This window comes from Muscardinus avellanarius (genome assembly GCF_963383645.1).
Source record: "Muscardinus avellanarius genome assembly, chromosome: 1".
Taxonomy (NCBI): domain Eukaryota; kingdom Metazoa; phylum Chordata; class Mammalia; order Rodentia; family Gliridae; genus Muscardinus; species Muscardinus avellanarius.
In genome coordinates this window covers 180,250,825-180,271,353 of record NC_137786.1, presented here as the reverse complement: position 1 = coordinate 180,271,353, position 20,529 = coordinate 180,250,825, and the positions used below count along the sequence as shown (strand labels likewise).

General features: G+C 35.2%; 2 protein-coding genes across 2 annotated transcripts; one reads left to right on the top strand and one right to left on the bottom strand.

Annotated features, from left to right (window-relative positions):
- Positions 1-7,215: 7,215 nt before the first annotated feature.
- On the top strand, positions 7,216-8,169 carry LOC308267459 (olfactory receptor 52E2; the record flags this gene model as incomplete). The annotated part of the gene is made up of 1 exon (XM_080702188.1): positions 7,216-8,169. The coding sequence occupies one exon, from the start codon at positions 7,216-7,218 to the stop codon at positions 8,167-8,169; it is 954 nt and encodes a 317-aa protein (XP_080558314.1).
- A 6,150-nt stretch (positions 8,170-14,319) lies between these two features.
- On the bottom strand, positions 14,320-15,413 carry OR52J3 (olfactory receptor family 52 subfamily J member 3; the record flags this gene model as incomplete). Its single annotated transcript, XM_080702698.1, has 1 exon — positions 14,320-15,413. The coding sequence occupies one exon, from the start codon at positions 15,411-15,413 to the stop codon at positions 14,478-14,480; it is 936 nt and encodes a 311-aa protein (XP_080558824.1). The 3' UTR covers positions 14,320-14,477.
- Positions 15,414-20,529: the final 5,116 nt, after the last annotated feature.

Genomic DNA, 20,529 nt, shown 5'->3' with positions numbered 1-20,529 from the left:
AATAGATCCACCATATGATCCAGCTATACCACTCCTAGGTATCTTTCCAAAGGGGTTGAATTCAGAGAAATATAGCAACATATGCATACCTATGTTCATAGCAGCACAATTTGTAATCGCCAAAATATGGAACCAACCCAGATCATCATCAACAGATGAATGGATAGCAAAACTGTGGGAAATACACACAATGGAGTTCTATTCAGCCATAAAGAAGAACAAAATTATATCATTTGCAAGAAGATGGAAAGCCCTGGAGAACATTATGTTAAGTGAGATCAGCCAAGCACAGAAGGAGAAGATACATATGTTTCCTCTAATATGCCCAAACTAGGAAACACAAAGGATACCAGTGGGACTCCAGATATTAAAGGGGAAAGACTAGCTAAGTTTGAATGGAAAGATAGGAGAGGAGGAAGGCTGATCTTGATTAATGAGGGTCTACACCTGAACATGTGTAAAATTATGAATAAGACATGGTTAAGCTGGACAACCATTGGTGGGAGGGGGGAAGGGAAAACCGGGGCAGGGGGGAGAGGGCACCAAATTTAGTTTAAATGTATACTATTTATGTTCAATAAAAAAATTGTTAAAAGAAAAAGAAAAAAAAAGAAACGAGAGAGATAAATAGGAAGCACAAGGGACTTAAAATAAATGAGAAGAGATTTCAGAAGAACAGAGGAAGGAGGTTGGGGAAGAAAGTTGTTGAGGGGGAAAAGACGGCATGGTGAAGGGATCAGTTCAAATACTGCTATGTCCCTATATGCAGATATCTCTACAAATCTCATGAACATGTACAGGGAGAAGGGATGTGAGTGGTGGGATCCAGCGGGATTCACACCAAGTGCTTTGCTCATGCATGTATATTTGTACCACTTTGAAACTCATTGTGATTCATAATTATAATACTTTAATAAAGCATATTGTAAAATGTTATGATAAAATGATGGGAAGAAAGAAAGCCACAGAACACTATGTATAATTTTTTGCAGATAAAGTGGATTTTTCCAGTACTGTATGCTAAACTATTTGTAACATGTACAGAAAGTAGATATACATGATCAAATATTAAATACTCTGAAAACTAAAAAAAAATCAATAAAAAATTGGGAAAGTGAATGATTGCTCTTGATATTAACCATAAATAGGAAATGTATTGAGGTAGAAAATGGAGCAACTGAAGAAATAATCAAGTTTAAATGGTATTTAATACTATTTAATTTAATAAGTGTGGAGAACTTCAAGAAGAACAAAGGCATTGACTAGCAAGTTCTTGTTCTTGGACATAATACCATAAATTCTTCCTCAATGAGCGTTTGGAATGATTTGGGTATGCCCTCCATCTGCCATTGTCTCCAGGACAGAGAAAGCTAACAAAAGTTCACAGAGATCTGCAAGGAAATAAAAAAACCTCTTCCTCTTCATTTTCTTACATTCTATCACTCTCTTTATGACTCAGGCCCACATTAGACACTAGATTCCACAGAGACCTGTGCTCTTTTAAAAACTGGCTCTAGGGGATATTCTAAAGAAAATTTCTCTGAGGAAAAGAGCAGTGTCCTTAAAAACGTTGAGCATATTTTGAGAAAACAGAGCACGATTCCCTTCTGGTGCTCAGCCTGGTGAGTCTTCCCTGCTTCTCATTTGAGAAATGCACAAAGGGAGAGAAGAGACATAAAAAAAAAAGATGGCAGGAGACAAGGGCTACATTGGGGGCAAAGAAGAGTAAGAATAATGCTTTGGGAAAGACTATGCAAGTAAAGGTGATTTAATATTAGTAAAAGCATTTAGATTTCAGTCTGAACCTTGTTGGTGTGCCTCGTAAGAATATTAGTCTGATATCTAATACATGATAGGTGAAATGATATTTTTGGGAAATGGTTCAAAGTTTTATGAAAGAAATACCTTTTTTAACACGAACAACAAATTTAGTGGTAATTTGCCTTTATTATCTCTTTTTTCTTTCTTTATGTATATGGTACAGGGGGGCTATAATCCAGGGCTATTATATCTCTGAACGACAGCCCAAACCCATTTTATTTAATTTTGTAGTATTTAGAAACAGGATCCCACTAGGTTTCTGAGGATCTGGCTAGGTTGCTCAGGATGACCTCACACCTACGCTCCTCCTGTCTTAGCCTCCCAAGTACGAGAATTACAGGCATACACTACCAAGCTTGGCTATTATCTCTATTTTCTAGATTGATAAATCAAGTTGCAGCAGTTTTAAGTGATGTGTGCAAGGTTACACAATTAGCAAAAAAGAATATCATTCATGATTTTAAGGTACCACACATGAAGTATGATTTAGAGCTTATGTTTTAAGCATTAGAAAGCATTATAAGTATGTAAAGAAATAATGGTGTTGTGAATTATCCCATTTAGAATATAGACACTGTACTAATTTTGATATTTTAAAAGAATCGTTAATAATATTTTCCTTTCTTTTTTTTTCCCGTGGGTCTGGTGATGGGACCCAGGGGCATTCAACCTTTGAGCTACACCTTCTTCCCTATTTTTTATTCTTTATTTTGAAACAGGGTCTTACTGAGTTGAGTGGGCCTCACTAAGTAGCTGAAGCTGTCCATGAACTGCAGTCCTCCGGTCTCAGCCTCCTGAATGCTGGGATTACAAGTGTGAGCCACCACGCCCGGCTAATATTTTCTTTTAAATAAGTAAAAAAGGAATAAAATGATGTTCATATTTTAATTAACCATATCACTAAATAAAAATGGTATTCATAAAGATAGATGATAGATGAAAGCAAGATTGGAACTTAAAATTTTAGAAATATTAAATTTTTAGACATTTTTAAAAAATGTAAGCTGGATGTGGTGCACGCTTTTAATCCCAGCATTTGGGAGGCTGAGACCAGAGGATCATGGTTCACAGACAGCCTCAGCTACTAACTGAGGCTCTTTGCAACTCAGTGAGACCCTGTTTCAAAATAAAGAATAAAAAATAGGGCCAAGGATGTTGCTTGGAGGTTCTTATCCCCAGTACCGGAAAAAAAAAATGTGAATCTAACTACCTAGAAGGAATTTGGTTATTTGAATCTGAAGTTTAGTACTAAGGGCTAGACATATTTGTTTAGGATCCATTACAAAGATAGCTATTAGGGCAATGAATAAAAATAAGATTATTCATATTAATTAATCTGAATTAGAAAGAACAGTAAGAATTCACAATTGTAAAAATGATGCATTGTAGGTAAATTTCTTAAATGAAAAAGAAATAGAAGCCAGGCATGGTGGCTCACACTGGTAATCCCAGCATTCGGGAGGCTGAGACCTGAGGATAGCAGTTGATGGACAACCTCAGCTACTTAGTGAGGCCCTCTGCAACTCAGTGAGACCCGGTTTCAAAATAAAGAATAAAAAATAGGGCAGAGGGTGTAGCTTGGAGGTCGAATGCCACTGGATTCCATCCCCAGACCCGCAAAAAAGAAAGAAATAGAGTGATTATCTTACACAGAAAAAATATAAACTTATGTAAAACATGGTATCAACTGATGTGGTACAAATAAATTACTGTCACCAATTCATGAAATGTACAACTACAACAACACAATATTATAAATTAATATGTTATATGTTTGATATTTTTGGAATATATGTATATAAACGAACTTTATAGATTAAATTTTACATATAGATATTTGGGTATTCTATCTATACCTAAAATATTTTTTATTCAAGATCTTGACCAAATGAACATTTTAATGGCTCTTTGGAAACTTAGGGCTGCCTTAATATGGATATATATTCCATGCCTATGGGACTGTAATTAACACAAGCAATGAAAAAATCGTTCTGAATAAGATGGACGAAGTAAAGAAAAATAAGAGAATGTATTACTAGTTTAATGAAAAGTATACAATAAATGCTTCATTTTTCAGAAAAATAACAAACTTGGTTTTTAAAATGAAGATAAAATAATAATGGGGACATCTACTTCCTGTGTATCCTCTAGAAGTTCTATTTCGCTAAAGATATATTTGACGAGTTATTACCTGCTGAGTTTTGATGTGTGAAGGTAAGAAATAGCAAAAGAAATTATCTCGAGATATTTAATCATCATAAACAATAAAAAGAAGACAGATATATTTTATTTGATTGATATATACAAAGCTTCTATAAAACTGTAGGTAGGGACATACATGTTTAAGTGCCAATACTTTCACTAAATTATGAAAACAACATGGCAAAAATACTACTTTATCCCAGTTTTTCCAAATTTAACGAGTGTATGTAAGTCTTACGTACATATAAAACTAGATTTTAGTGTATGGGTGTATATAATACATGTATAGAATCTATGTAGTGTATTCTATGGTATGTAAGTAGATATGTACTATAGATATAGTACAGTATTTGGAAAAATGATGAGTAAACCTGTTTGATTTTTTATTTCTTTTGTAAAAAACATTCTTGTCTGATGACCTCATTAATTATCAGCCAATTTACACTATGTTTTTTGCAAAATGACACTTTGATGTTCACATTAAAGTAATTCAGAAAAAAATATAACGCTGCAGAGTTTGAAGAAGACATATATATGTAACTTTCTCGGGTAAAATCTGAAAGAAAACTCTGTTTCTAAAAATGTTTATATTTTATACTTCATTGGCAATTTAGCCAAGTAACTTTAGAATTGTAATTTCATTCAGGATTGATTTTAATAAATAAATAATGTTTATAACATGTAAAACTTTAGGGAGAACTTATTGCTCAGCAAAATATTGTAATCTCAAATACTATTTTTCTTTTATCTTCTGGATAGCCATTAGCAACATCTTATGTGTTTTCACATATAAAAAAAATTGATGCCTGGAATTTTTATGTTCATTTATACATTTTTATGAGGATGATTATTTTAAGTAGTAGCCTTTTACTATATTTTATTAAGTAGGCAAAATTGTAAGAGTTTTAAAAATTGGAATATCAACATTGTTTATATACTGTCACTCTTCCTAAATTAGATAATAACCTCCCATCTCCCCAGTTCACATAAATTTTCTTTAATATTACCCACAGAGTCTCACTGAGTTGTGAAAGGCTTTGCTAAGTAGCTGAGGCCTTCTGTGAAACACGATCCTCTGGTCTCCACTTCCTGAATGCTGGGTATACAAGCATGCCAAGACCAGCAATATAATTTGGGTTTCTGAGTAAGAATTCTGTAATAAAATTTTGAGACAAGCAGGGCGTGGTGGCGCACACTTGTAATCCCAGTACTTGTGAGGCTGAGATAGAAGGCTTTTTTTTAAAGTAATTCTATTTACTTTAAATTGGGTATCAAACTCATGACTTTGTGCATTCATTCTACCACTGAGCCACATCCCTAGCACCAAGTTTTGTGTGTATGCAAAATATTTCTATTTTTCTATATTTTTACATGATCTATTCATAACATTTCTGGCTAGCTGTTAATATTCGGATTCTGTACCTCTATAGGATATAATATTTTATTGTTTCTAAGGATCGAATCTAGGGGCATTCTACCTCCAAGCCACACCCTAAGCCCTATTTTATTTTTTCTTTTGAAACAAAGTCTCACTAAATTGCTGAGGGCCTCACTAAGTTGCTGAGGCTAGCCTTGAATCTACAAAATTCCATTTCAGCTTCCCAAGCACAGGAATTACAGATATAATTTTTATTTCATACTTTAATGTGTTGATGGTTAGAGTAATTTGTTTCTTTAAGTGTCTTTCATACCTCAATATAATTGTATTTTAATGTCTATTTTTATAATTGAAGGATATTTGTGGACAAAAAGTTGACTATGACATTTTGCCTGACTTGCTGAAATGTATAGAGCTTAAAATCATAACATTCAATTTAGAAGCACATATATTTTTTAAATTGTTATTGATGAACTGTAGTTATGCTTCCTAGTGAGATTCAAAGTGACATGTTCATATATGCATACAATGTCTCTTTTTTTCTTCTTTTTATTGGTGCATTATAGGCATACATCTTAATGGGGTACAAGACGGTGGAGGCATACATGCACACATCACTCATTTAGCCCTTCCCCATTTCCCACCTCATTCCTACCCCTCCCTTCTTCTCATGTTTGACTTAGTGACTGACTTTCATGTGTTTGTGAATGTACATCATGTGCATTAGGGAATTTCCCTCTTCTCCCCTCCCATCACCCTGTTAGGTCACCTTATTTGCTCATCTAATGTTTCTCCTTCTCCATCTAGAGTAGGTTTCCCTCCATACACTATTCTATTCCTTTTCCTCCTGCCTATTACATGCTAGTAAGATTCAATAGTGATACATTTATATACAAACATGACATCATTTGGTCTGTTCCTTTCCATCCTTTTATATCTTTAGAATTTACTTTTGTCTTCTCTTCCAAAAAGTATAAAATTCAAATTCTGTTCTTGCCAAGCGTGGTGGCGCACGCTTGTAATCCCAGCATTTGGGAGGCTGAGACAGGAGGATCCGGGTTCGCGGACAGCCTCAGCTACTTAGTGAGGCCCTTTGCAAGTCAGTGAAAACCCTGTTTTAAAATAAAGACTAAAAAAATAGGGCTGGAGGTATAGCTCAGAGATAGAATACCCCTGGGTTCCATCCCCAGTACCAAAAAAAAAATTCTATTGTTGATGATTTGGGGATAAGTTTAAGTACCTAATGAAGAGAGCATTAAGGTAAAACATTTCATAATATTAGTAGTAAGACTGTTGACAAGCTGTCAAAGAGGATGATGATTGCTAAATTGCAAATATAATGTGGAAAATTTTATTATTTTAATTTAATGTATAACTTTCTCCAGATACATCCTTAAGATGCCCCTTATCTAAAGTGTTTGGTTGCCGGGTGTGGTGGCGCACCCTTGTAATTTCAGTACTTGGGAGGCTGAGACAGGAGAATCACACAGGTTCAAAGCCAGCCTCAGCTTCTTAGTGAGGCTCTCAACAACTTAGTGAGACCCTGTCTCCAAATAAAATAAAAAATAGGTCTGGGAGTGTAGCCCAGAAGTAGAAAAGCCCCTGGGGTCCACCCCTAGTACCACACACACAAAAAAGTGTTCTATACACAGTGCATTTCAAATTGATATAATTACTTGCAGAAGAGTATGCATAATAAATAGAATGTTCTTATATTATCTTTAGATCCCAAAAGCTGTAGAATCTGTCTGGTGACCTGCAGACTGAAGGACATACATTTGTAAGCACCATGGACATATGCAATCCCAAAGAGGATGTCCCTTCCCAATGACACTCAGTTTCACCCCTCCTCCTTCTTGTTGCTGGGGATCCCAGGACTAGAAACTTTTCACATCTGGATTGCTTTTCCCTTCTGTGCTGTGTACATGATTGCGCTCATAGGGAACATCACTATCCTGTTGGTGATCAAGGCTGAGAGCAGCCTCCACCAGCCCATGTTCTACTTTCTGGCCATGTTGGCCACCATTGACTTGGGCCTCTCGACAGCGACCATCCCGAAGATGCTCGGAATTTTCTGGATTAATCTCAGAGAGATCATCTTTGAAGACTGTCTCATCCAGATGTTTTTCATCCACAAATTCACACTTATGGAGTCCGCAGTCCTCTTGGCAATGGCATATGACCGCTATGTGGCTATCTGCAATCCACTCCGATATAGTACCATCCTCACCAACAAGGTGGTTTCCATGATTGGTCTTGGAGTGTTACTCAGGGCAATTATTTTTGTCATTCCATTTGTATTTCTCATACTGCGATTGCCTTTCTGTGGGAATCATGTCATTCCCCACACTTACTGTAAGCACATGGGGCTTGCTCGTCTGGCTTGTGCCAGTATCAAGATCAATATTATTTATGGCTTATGTGCCATATGTAATCTGGTGTTTGACATCATAGCCATTGCCCTTTCTTATGTGCAGATTCTCCGTGTAGTTTTTCGTCTTCCTTCTCGTGAGGCCCAAATCAAGTCCCTCAGCACGTGTGGTTCCCATGTGTGTGTCATCCTCGCCTTCTATACACCAGCCCTCTTTTCCTTCATGACGCATCGTTTTGGCCGGAATGTCCCCCGCTATATCCACATACTCCTGGCCAATCTGTATGTTGTGGTGCCACCAATGCTCAATCCTGTCATCTATGGGGTCAGAACCAAGCAGATCTATGACCGTGTGAAAAAAATAGTATTGCAGAAACAAGGAGCAAATAAGGAATAGCACTTAATACAAGGGATGTTCCATGTGTAATTTTATGAGAGTTTATTCAGAGAAATGCCTTGTCATAAAAATTGTGTTCCAATACATGGCTACATTGGCTAAGTATTTAAATACATTGAATTCCACCTGTTCTTCATACCACTTCATCTTAGTATTTGTTCCTGGCTTCTTATTTTGTTCCCTTGATTCTCTTATAATCATGTTATGTCATTTTTCTTTAATCTTTTTAATATCTGGTTGGTATTTTATATCATATTTTGGTGTTTCCACTTTTGTTAAAGTAATATGTTTCCTGGAGTTTTTTCTCTTAATAAATTTTTAATGTCTGTTTTCATAACTACAGGATGTTAGAAAAATTGTGACTATCACATTTTACCTGAATTTGTGAAATTTATAGAGTTTAAAAAATTCAGAGCACTTAATTTTGAAGCTTTAAGTATTTTAAAAAATTACTGATGCATTAGAATTATATTTTGTAGTTAAGACTCAAAGTGTTACATTCATATATGCATGCAATCTCTCTTTTTCTTTGTCTCTATTTTTGGTATTTGCTACTCTACCTTTAAGCTATACCTCCAACCCTTTTTTGTTTTGTTTTTCTTTTTGTTTTTGAAGTAGAATCTCACTACGTTGTTGAAGCTTGCTTCAAATCCGCAATCTTACCATCTCAGCCTCCTAGGTATAGGCATATGCCACCATGCCCAACTTGCTGAACACGTCCCTTGGTAGTTTGCCCTCCACACATTCCCCTCTCCTCCCTCCCATTACTTGCTAGTAAGATTGTTAGTGATACATTCATATACAAACATGACATTATTTTATCTATTTCCATCCATATTTTTATATTATTAGAATTTATGTTTCTTCTTTCAAGTATAAAATTTCTATTGATAGTAATCTGACAATTTATAAAAGTACACTATTAATTTTGTACACATATAATATTATTATTACTTTTCTAGTCAGTCTACTATTTTATATAAACTGTATTAATTTAACCTGAGCTGAGGGTCTTTAATAGAAGTTTTCTATTTTTCTATTGACATAGTAAAAGCTATGATAACGGTTGGTTTAACTTTTGCAAAGTGGTAAAATAAACATAAGTAATTACACAAATGATAAAGGATTTCATCCTAATGTTACAGGGGAACTTGAATTAGTTTGATAATAATAACTTTGGATAATAATAAATGATAGGAAAAATAGATTTCTCATTTCTCACATATATACTGTACAGCAGATAATTATGTTTAAGAAAGTAGAAAAGTAATACAAATAGACTCAGAGATAGCCTCAGGTAGTAAAAGAGAAAACAAACACTACACAAATGTGGAGAAACAAGAAGAAATAAGATAATATTTCCTTGACATACTTGTTATCTTTTGAGGAGGATTTTTTAAAAATTAATTTAAGTTATATTGGCTTATTGTTTTTAATTTTCTGGGCAGTAATCTCTTTAATGCTAAAATAACTTCTATTTATCTCCCTATCCCCAAATCCTGAGAATGACATATTCATTTAAAAATTATATATATATATTGGCAAGGTGAATTGTACTTTTTGAAAAAAAGGGATTTGGCTATCTTTAAAGTTTGGTGTTCAAGAACATTAAGGATACTTACCTGGCAGGGGAGACACCATGATCAAGAAGATGGTTTTCCCAGGGCGAGGCTAATCCATTGCACTCCAGATGTGCTGACCCCTGCAATTTCCTGAAATGTAGGAAACTCAGCTACATAATTTGTGGTAGTGAGGGACTGCATTTGCCCTTTTCCCTTAAAAAAAAAGAATATTAAGGAAACTTGCTGGGCACTTTATTTGTAGTAGAGTATTCTGTGTATTCTTGGTTGGAACATAGCCTCACAATCCTTACACCATTGGCTGAAGGGAATGCTGGGGGAGGTGTTGACATTATTTCCAGAAAATTCTTTCTTTACAAAAATACAAACACACATGGTTACACAATGACAGTTTTACAGAGTAGATCCCAAGTCAAGCTATTCCTTTGATAGAAAAGATCTAACTATATTTTCACAATCCCCCCCTTTTTAAATACATCCCTACTCTATCAAATTCTGCTAGCATATAATAACTTTTGCTTTTAAGGTGATGGTCAAGAGGTTATTTTGGTAAGTTTTGGAGAATTGTTTGATAAAACTGTTTCTGTCTTAGGACTAGGACCTTTAGCACAAAGGAGTAAACCACATCCTGTTAGTATCATTATTCCAAATACTATAACGAGGAATATTATGACTGAAGCCATTATTTCTCCTTGTTTTCCAGTAGCCTGTGGAAGGGATCATCTATTCCTGAGCTCTTTTCTAGCACAGTGCTAATGTGATCAAGCTTTGTAGGAGTAGAGTTATAGTGCCATCTGATACCATATTGCTTGGAACCCTGATCTACTCAAATTATATGTGAGGGTCCAAGACCCACCAGAGAGTTGAGGAAGATACCTGTTACCCCTACATTGGGCCTTAAGGGTCTGACTTGGAGTTTAAAATGCCATTGTAAAAGGGAATTGCCAATTGTACTAGAGTACAAATTCTACTCTAATTGGCAGATAAGGTCTCAAGTAACAATCTTCTGCAATACCACCAGACATTTGCTTGGGCAACTGTTTATGTGGACTAATTATCTGTCTTCTTAAATGGTCTGCATTCACTGCAGCCAGTAACATTGACCAAAAAGCATGAACTATCCTTCTCTCCTTGAGAGTCATGAGGTGTAGTAGTTAGTATTTGAGACTGGAGGCTTGACAGTTTTGAGAGGCTCTTGCTTTGGACCCAGAGTAAATAGGAACAGGAAAAATAGGACCTTACAAGATTCATTGTCCCATACTAGATTGTCCTGAAAGAGGAATTATTTATGGCCTCAGGAGATATACAGTACATTTCCCCCAAAGAACTAGAAACTGAAAATTCTAGGGCTTAGAAAATAGGAGTCCTACTGAAATCAGAATATTACAATGGTTCATGCATATCCATGCTTATAGCAGCACAATTCACAATAGAAAAATTATGGAACCAATGTAGGTGTCCATCAACAGAAAATTAATTGGATTACATAATTATGGAACATACATCCAATGGCTTTCTACTCAACAATAAAGAAGAATAAAATCGTGCCATTTGCAGGAAAACAGAGAACATTATATTAAGTGAGATTAGCTAGTCACAGAAAGTGAAGGATCATATGTTTTCTCTCATATGTGGAAGCTAATAACGGAAATATTCTATTCAGATAACAAAAGATAAACACCAGTAGAGCAAGGGACTTGGTCCAGGGGAGGATGATGGTGGGGGAGGGAGAATTAACAAAGGAAGCACTTCCATTGACCTTATATACATATATGAGAATACCAATGCTAATCTCAATATCATGTATGGGGAAGAAGAGGGTGTGGGGAGGAACCGGGGCAAGCTCATCAACTGCTATGTGCTTGTATGTATGTCAGTATCATTCTGAACTACATTATGATGTGAGATTATAATGCATGAATAATATATACATACATATGTATATATAGCAAAAAAGAAAAAAAGAAAAAGGAAATAGAAGTACAATGCAAAAACTACACAAAGGAGTCCATTAGCAAAATCATGTAAGTTCTAGAGAAATAACACAGATTCTTTCCCTATTATCCACTCATGTAAACAGTCTATACAGGCCATGCTCTGTTTTTCAGTGTGAGGTTATTCTTTAATCTTCATGGCACAAAGCTGTGTTAAAAAATGCATTAGATTACTCCTAGTTTCTTTTTATATATGTGTTTTGCTTTTACTTAGCCTATGCTTGGGATATAAAAGACACATTTATGGTTTCTTATTTTTAATTTTACCTTATAGTGTGCAATGAACAGATGTTCCTAATTTTAGATATTTGATCTTACAATTCTTGAAAAGGTTAAAAATTAAAATTAAAATTATTAGTGAGACAACTCTTTGTGTATTTCTTTCTACTTCCCACCCCACTTCCTCCTAGCCTCCCCACATAAGTTGGTGAGATTGGTAGTAATAACTTCACATATTATCATAGCATTATTTGAAATGTTTTTATCTTCAATCCTCCTTCTTCAATCTACTTCAAAACCATTCTACGGATTCTTTCTCTCTCTCTCTCTCTCTCTCTCTCTCTCTCTCTCTCTCTCTCTCTCTCTCCCTCCCTCTCTTTCTCTCTCTCTGTCTGTCTCCCCCTCTCTCTCTCCCCTCTCTATATTATTTATTATTATTTATTATTATTATTATTATTATTATTATTATTATTATTATTATTATCCAAGAACCACAATCCTCCTGTCTCAGCCTCCAAAATGCTGATATTACAAGCCTTAGCCACCACACCCAACTCTCTGCATTATTTAAAGTCCCTTGCTCTTTCTATTTTCTCTTGAGCGTCCACAAAAAAGGGAAAACATACCACCCTTGACTATTTGAGACTGACTAATCTCACTTAGGAACTAGAGAATATAATGCTAAGTAAAATATGTTTAAAGTTAATCTCATAGATGTAGAGAGTTCAATGATCATTATATGGGACAAGGGGTAGTTTGGCAAAGGTATTGGGGACATGTTTGTCAAAAGATACAAAATTTAATTTAGATAAAGATCATACAAGATGGTGATAACAGCTAATAAAAGTGTATGTTCTTGAAATATGTTAAAAGAATGGATGTTAAGTGTCCTCACAACAAAAATGATAACACTCTGAAGTAATATACTTTAATTAATTAAGTGTAATCATTCTGCAATATATCAATACTTTAAAACATCATGTAGAATACAATTTCATCTTTCAGTTTTTTAAAATGATATGCATATCTATTGCACACATATTTTTGTGTTTTTTTACAATATATCCCTTTGGCCCATCATTGCTCTATTCCAAGGTCAGTCATTTGCTTTCTAAAACAAAAATAATTTTATCACTTATATTTTATAAAATCACATACGCGAATTATTTAAAAATAATGCATTTATTGATATATAACTCATGTACAATAAAATTAATCACTTAAATCTATAAAACTCAGTGATTTTTAGTATTTTAAAAGAATTGTAAAACCATTAATTAATTAGATTTTATATTTTTATTAGCTCGGAGAAACGCCTGAAGCTGGTCCTTGTGGCACATGCCTATAATTCCAATACTTCAGATGCTGAGATAGGAGACTCACAAATTCAAGGGCAACGTGTAGTAACTTAGCAAGACCCTGGGTTCAATATCTGGCAGCAAAAAAGTGGCTATTCATAGTTTAAAGTGAAATTTCTACATTAAATTCTGAAGGGGAAACTAGAGATAGTTTCCAAGATTAAAGGCTTTGGATTTGGAGATAGAGTATTGTAGGGTCAAATGCAGATTGTAAAACAAAACCTGACAAAGTAATAGACTAAAGTGAGCAGGATCACATAGAAATGCTACATGTAACTACATTGTCAGACCCCTCTTATGCTTATGCTCTTGGCTTAATGTGCAAGGTCAGTCAGTGGTATGCTATCATTGGTACCTGTGAGAAATCACCTTGACATTGTATGCTTGTTTTGGCTCTCAGTGCAGAGTCCCGTGTAATTGTCAGAAAATTCTATGTTAATTTATTTGGCAATAATTGCTTTGAACCCAGGAACACATTTTTACAAGAGTACAATAGTATCTAAGCTTCACAGATTGAGATATTTGTGTTGATTTTGTGTCTTGAAACATCCTCAGACGTTAAAATGATTCAACATATACAACAGTCACAAAGTAAATGAAAAATGAAAAATCAAACGTGCGTGAATGTATGGATGGAAATAGGAGAGGAAGGTGGATTAAGAAGAGAGGGAAAGTAGTTCTTATCTCTAATCTAAGAGTATAAGACACCTAACATAATATGTTCCTGACCTTTGTCATAGAGGCAAAGGCCACACAACTGTCTCCCGGGATATCCCATTCAGGATAGCTCATTGGTCTACAAACTTGAGATACAATGAAGTTTCTGAATCTGTTAGTCCATGCTCAGAAACAAATCAATTTTCACTGCAAATTGGCAGCAATAAGGAAAGGAACAATAGATCACCTAAATATTTCTAGGAAGATACAAATCCTTAGAAAAAGAACACGGTGGTGGTGCACACCTGTAATCCCAGCACTTGGGAGGCTGAGACAGAAGGACCGTAGGTTTGAGTACAGCCTCAGCAAGAGTGAGACGCTCATCCACCTATGAGACTGTATTTCAAAGTTAAAATAAAAAATTTAGAGGCACAATGTCCTTGGGTTCAATCTCCAGTACCACAAAAAATAAAAAATAAAAAAGGAAAGGAACACAAGAGTCATCTTTTAGTAAACATATAGATAATTCTCTCTCGTATCTGTTTGGTCCTCACTCCATAGATGATGGGATTAAGTGAAGGTGGAAGAACCAAATAAAGGTTTGCAACAAGAATGTGAACATGGTGTGGTATGCTGTGCCCAAACCGATGAGTGAGGAAAGAGAAGAGGGATGGGATATAAAAAACACAGAGAACCGCAACATGAGCACCGCACGTGCTCAAGGCTTTCAACCGAGCCTCCTGCGATGGGAGGCGGAAGACAGCACGGAGGATGTACACATATGAGATGCCAATCAGGACCAGGTTCAGAAAAAAGAGGGAGATCACGAAAAGCCCGTAGGCAGCATTAATATGGATATTTCCACAGGACAATTTTGCAATGCCCATGTGCTCACAGTAGGAATGAGCTATTATTCGAGCCTGACAAAACGGTAGGCGGTAAATGAGATAGATCATGGGAAATATGGTCAAAGATGGGCGAATTATAATGCACACACCAATGCCCATCAGCACCCGAGATGTCAAGATAGTTGTATAGTGCAGTGGAGCACAGATGGCCACAAAGAGGTCAAAGGCCATGGCCATCAGGACTTCAGCCTCCATGCCTGTGAAGGCATGAATCAAAAACATCTGAGCCACACAACCCCCAAAGTTAATCTCATGAGCACCAAACCAGAAGATACCCAGCATGCGGGGCACAGAGGTTGTAGAAAGGGCTAAATCAACTGTTGAAAGGATGGCCAGGAAGTAGAACATGGGCTCTCGGAGAGAATGCTCTGCCTTAATAACGATCAGAATTGTGGCATTGCCCAGTAAAGCCACAAGGTAAATAGAGCAGAAGGGCAGGGAGATCCACGTATGGATCTCTTCCAGACCTGGGATCCCAATGAGGAAAAATGTGGCTGGGTGAAAAATGCTCTTGTTGTTGTGGTACATCACTTGATGTGGTCTGAAGAAGTGAAGCTCTTCCTTCTGTTGGGGGTATGACAAGAGATTAAAAAAAAGAGAAATCAGAGGAGGATGGAGCTGGCACATCAATTGCTAGCTCTGTGTTTTGACATAGAGCTGAAGTTACTTTTACAATAAGAGCGGGCCTGCCTTAAATGTTTGTGTGCTAAATCATTCCCTAATGACTAGCTCACACCTAGTAAAATTCAGGGTTTTTATTTAGTCTGCTGTCTGTATTCTGTGAATGGGGAGGCATGCTGAAAACTCAGTGCACATTTTTAATAATGAGATCTTGCTATTTCCATTGGAAGACAATAAAATGTGATTCAACTCTGGGAATCCCGGTGAGAGATGCTAAAAATATTAACACTGTACTTAGGGCAAAATTAATACACTAACAGCCAGCATAAGGTACACACCTGTTATCTTAGTACTTAGAAGGCTGAGACTGGTGGATCACAGGTTCAAGAACAGCTTCAACAAGTAATGAGACTCTCATCAATCTAGAGAGACTCTGCCGGAAGTGTCAGTGGGAAAAGAATAATGAGGGCTGTCCAATGACATGTGCATGGATCCGTCCATTATCCATGCCGCATCAGTTCCTCTCCATGCATTCGTTAATTTTAACTGTTTTGATTTTACCTCTGCTATGATGCTGACACTTAACTGGTCACTTCTTCCAGTTTAAGACAATAGAAATTACTGTGGATAGAAAAAAACCCTGACAGCTCAAATGGTTCGGGTACTAAAGAAGATTTTTTATGTTTTTATTTTTATTTTGTTTTATTTTGTAGTTCTTTTGGGATATCAGTGTTTCCGTGGAGAAGGAATCAACTTCTGCAATAGTCTAAAGAGGATGGAAAAGGATGCTTAAGCCTTCAAAATGGTACCAATGAACCAAGACACTTAGAATGAAGTAAACTGTCCTGGGGGGCTCTGGTACAGCAGTTATAATTTAAAATAAAGCTTAGACACTCCTGGATCAGTCCTTGGCATAACTTCATTTTCTAACTATTTTTAATATTTAATAAATATTAATTCAATATTATTTTAATATTTATATGCTATTAATATTTAATATTAATAAAACTAATATTTTTTCAATACAGGAAACACATAGATTCTTTATCCTCTTGAGTTTTTTCCAACACAGAGAGAAAATACATGCTGCCAAGTTCCAAGTTCACTAAGTCTTTTTTTATTCTGTAAAAATATGGGCACTCCAGACAACTAAAACATCACCCTCTAATAGAAAGTTAATGAGATAATGACAGGACCAATGCTACCAGATCCCTGCTGTTTACTCTGGGGTTAAATCTGTGAGTTCACTCACAGCAAAATGTTTCTACTAGGCTCATTCTTTCCTATTCCATAGAAACTGGTTTAATCTAATGCAAATGATAGGATCTTGTGCCTTGTATGTTGATAAAAAATTTTACATATAACTTTTAAATTTAATACATAGCATATATATATATATATATATATATATATATATATATATAATATCTTTACATATGGCGATATAACACTTAGATTCCTTTCTACTTGGTTCAAGTGGGCTACATGGTCCCCCTTTCAGCCAGCGCCATATCACTCACCAGCAATCAGCAGCTGATTATCCGCACTCCACAGAGCATCAAGCAACACAGTATTTTCTCTGCTTCTTAAATAGTTCCCAGAAGGTACACTTATTTATGTGTCTAATACCTATTTAATCTCAACTTTAGACAGAGCTCTGGAACTAAGGCCCCAGAGACTGCTCACAAACTCTTTGACCCAGCTCCAGATACAGAATCCCCAAGGAACACACAAGTAAACTAAGGTGTATACAAGCAAACACTGAAAAATGGCGATGAACATAGTCATTTATATTTGTCAGTGTAAAAACAGAAAATTGTTTCTCCATGTGAATGTGATTGTGCAGCTAAATTCTATGATCTTTCCACACATAGAAGAAACTGGTTAATTCAGTTCCAAACATTGTACGTAGTACTGAAGGATTTTTTTTGGGGGGATAGGCTTTAAATGTCACTTTCTTTTCACTGATAATTTTCTTTTAATTTCTTTTTTTTATTTTATTGTTATTTATTGTACTGTGCATTGAACCCAGGGGAATTTAACCTCTGAGCTACACTTCCAGCCCCTTTTATTTTTTATTTTGAAACAGAGTCATCTTAAGTTTCTGAAGCTGTCATCAAACCTGCAGACGTTAGCCTCCCAAGTACAAAACTTACAAGTGTGTACCACCATGCACCACAATAGTTTGTTTGTCTTAATATAACTGAATTAGTTTTCCCTGATTAATATAAGAATGCAGAACTGTGATTATTCATCCAAATTGTATTCTGTACATGTACCACAACTCCACCACCAAAATTTCACATGTACATCTTTAAAGCAATCCTATTACCAGGCATGGTGGTGCATACCTGTAACCCCAGTACTTGAGATGCTGAGAAATAATGGTCACAGATTCAAGACCAGTTTCAGCAACTTAGGAAGATACTCAACAATGTAATGAGATACTCACATTAAGTATCTTTTTTTCATTTAGCCATGTGTCTTAAATTTTTACTGGTGCATTGTAGTCATACATCTTAATAGAGTACAAGATGGTAGAGGCATACATGCACACAAAACTCATTTAGTCTTTCCCCAATTGCCACCCAATTCTCTCCCCCCTACCTCTTTCTCATGTTTAGCATAGTGATTGACTTTGATATATTTATGAAAAAATTGCAATTTTGATGATATTTATTCTTTCTATCCAGGAGCATGAAAGATCTTTCCATCTTCTAAGGTCTTCTTGATTTCTTTTTTCAATGTTTTATAATATTCTTGGTAGAGATCTTTTACCTCCTTGTTAGATTTATTCCTAAGATTTTAATTTGTTTGTGAGATATCCTAAGTGGAAGTGATTTTTTATTTCTTTTTCATTAGATTTATGATTGGCATACAGAAAAGCCCCTAATTTTTTAATATTGATTTTGTATCCAGACACTTTGCTGAATTTGTTAATTAGTTATGTAAGCTTTTGGGTTGAGTTTGTTGGGTCTTCTAAGTATAGTATTATGTCATCTATAAATAGGGATAGTTTTAATTCTTCTTTTCCTATTAGTCCTGCTTTGATTTTCTTCTCTTGCCATATTGCTCTGGCTAGAGTATCCATTACAATATTGTAAAAATAAAAAGTGGTTATAACGGACATCTTTATCTTGTTCTTATTTTTAGGGGGAACTCTCACACTGTTTTATCATTTAATATGATACTGGCTGTGGACCTACTTTATATTGCCTTTATGATGTTGACATATGTTCCTTCTATTTTGATTCTCTGCAGTACTTTTAGCATGAATGAGTGTCAGATTTTATGGAATGCTTTTTCAGCATCTATTTAAATTATCCTGTAATTTTATCTTTGGTTTTGTTTATGTGGTGAATTACATGGATTGTTTTTGTATGTTGAACTAGCCTTGCATCTATGGGATTAATCCAACTTGGTCATAATGTATGATTTTCTTGATGTCATTTTGAATGTGGGTTTCTAATATTTTGTTTAGCCATTGGTGTCTAAGTTCATCAACAATGTAGGCACATGTTTTTCTTTTCTTGAGATACCTTTTTTGGTTTTGGTATGAATGTGATGTTGGCTTCATAGAATGTAATTGGGAAAGTCCTGTCTCTTACTATTTCGTGGAATAGATTGAGGGTTGTTGGGATTAGGTCTTCTATAAACATTTTATAAAATTCACTTGGGAACTCATCTGATCCTAGGCTTTTGTTTGATGGTAGGGTTTTTTTTGCTGCTTCAATATCTTTCATTACTATGGGTCAGTTTATATTTTCTATATATCCTTGACTCAATTTAGGAAGGTTGTATGTGTCTAGAAATTTGTCAATTTTTTCTAGATTTTCCATTTTGTTGAAGTATACTTTTTCAAAGTAGTTTATAATAATCCTCCACACTGTGGTACTAATATCTACTTTTTCATCTCTTATTTTAGTTATTTGGATTGATTTCTATTTTTTTGGTTTGGTTAGCTAATGGTTTATCTCTCTTGTTTATTTTTTCAACAAACCAGCTTTTGGTTTTGTTGGAGTTTTATGTTGTTGTTTTTTATATTGTTTTCCTATTTCCTTGATTTCCACTCTGATTTTAATAATTTTCTATCTTCTACTGGCTTTGGGATTAGACTGTTACTGTTATTCAAGGGCCTTGAGATGTGTCAGTAGGTTATTTATTTGGTGATTTTCTGTTCTTTTTTATGTGGGCACTCAGTGCTATGATTTTTTCTCTTACTACTGCCTTCGGAGTATTCCAGAGGTTTTGATATGTTGTGTTTCTGTTTTCATTTGTTTCTAGAAATTTCTTAATATCACCCCTCAGTTCTCCTATGATCCATTCCTCATTCAGCAGTGTGATGTTCAGTCTCTATGTGCTTATGTGGTTACTCTGAATCTTCTTATATTTGATTCCTATTTTGTTTAGGTCTAAGGTTCATCTTACTGACCATCTAACAGTTTTAGGTCTGCCCACACCTTACTAAAAATTTGTCTAGAAAATCAGTCTAGTGGTTTGATAGGAGTGTTGAAGTCTTCCAATATTATTGAATTGGAATCTATGTGTGACATAAATACAAACAACATTTATGCCCCAAAAATAGTTGTAGCCACTTTCTAAAAACAAAGTAAGCTTGTTTTATAAATGTTGACTACCATCATTTTCTCTTTCTGGATTTGTCCTTTTACCAATAAAAATGACCTGCTTTATCTCTTCCGATAATCTTGGATTTGAAGTTCAATTTGTCTGATGTCATATTTGCTACACCTACCTGTCTTAAAATTCCACTGACATGGATTAACTTGCTTCAGCCCTTCACTTTTAGCTTGTGACTATCTTTATTGTAAGGTGTGGGGTTTTTGCAGGCACCAAATAGTTGGATTTTGGTTTTTAATCTATTTTGCCACCTTATATAATTTTATTTCGGAGATGAGGCCATTTAGATTCAGTGTGATTATTGAGACATGATTTTTAATTTCTAATATTTAACATCTTTACTTCTGTTTGAGATAGTGTTTGTTCTTTCTTTAGTTATTCATTT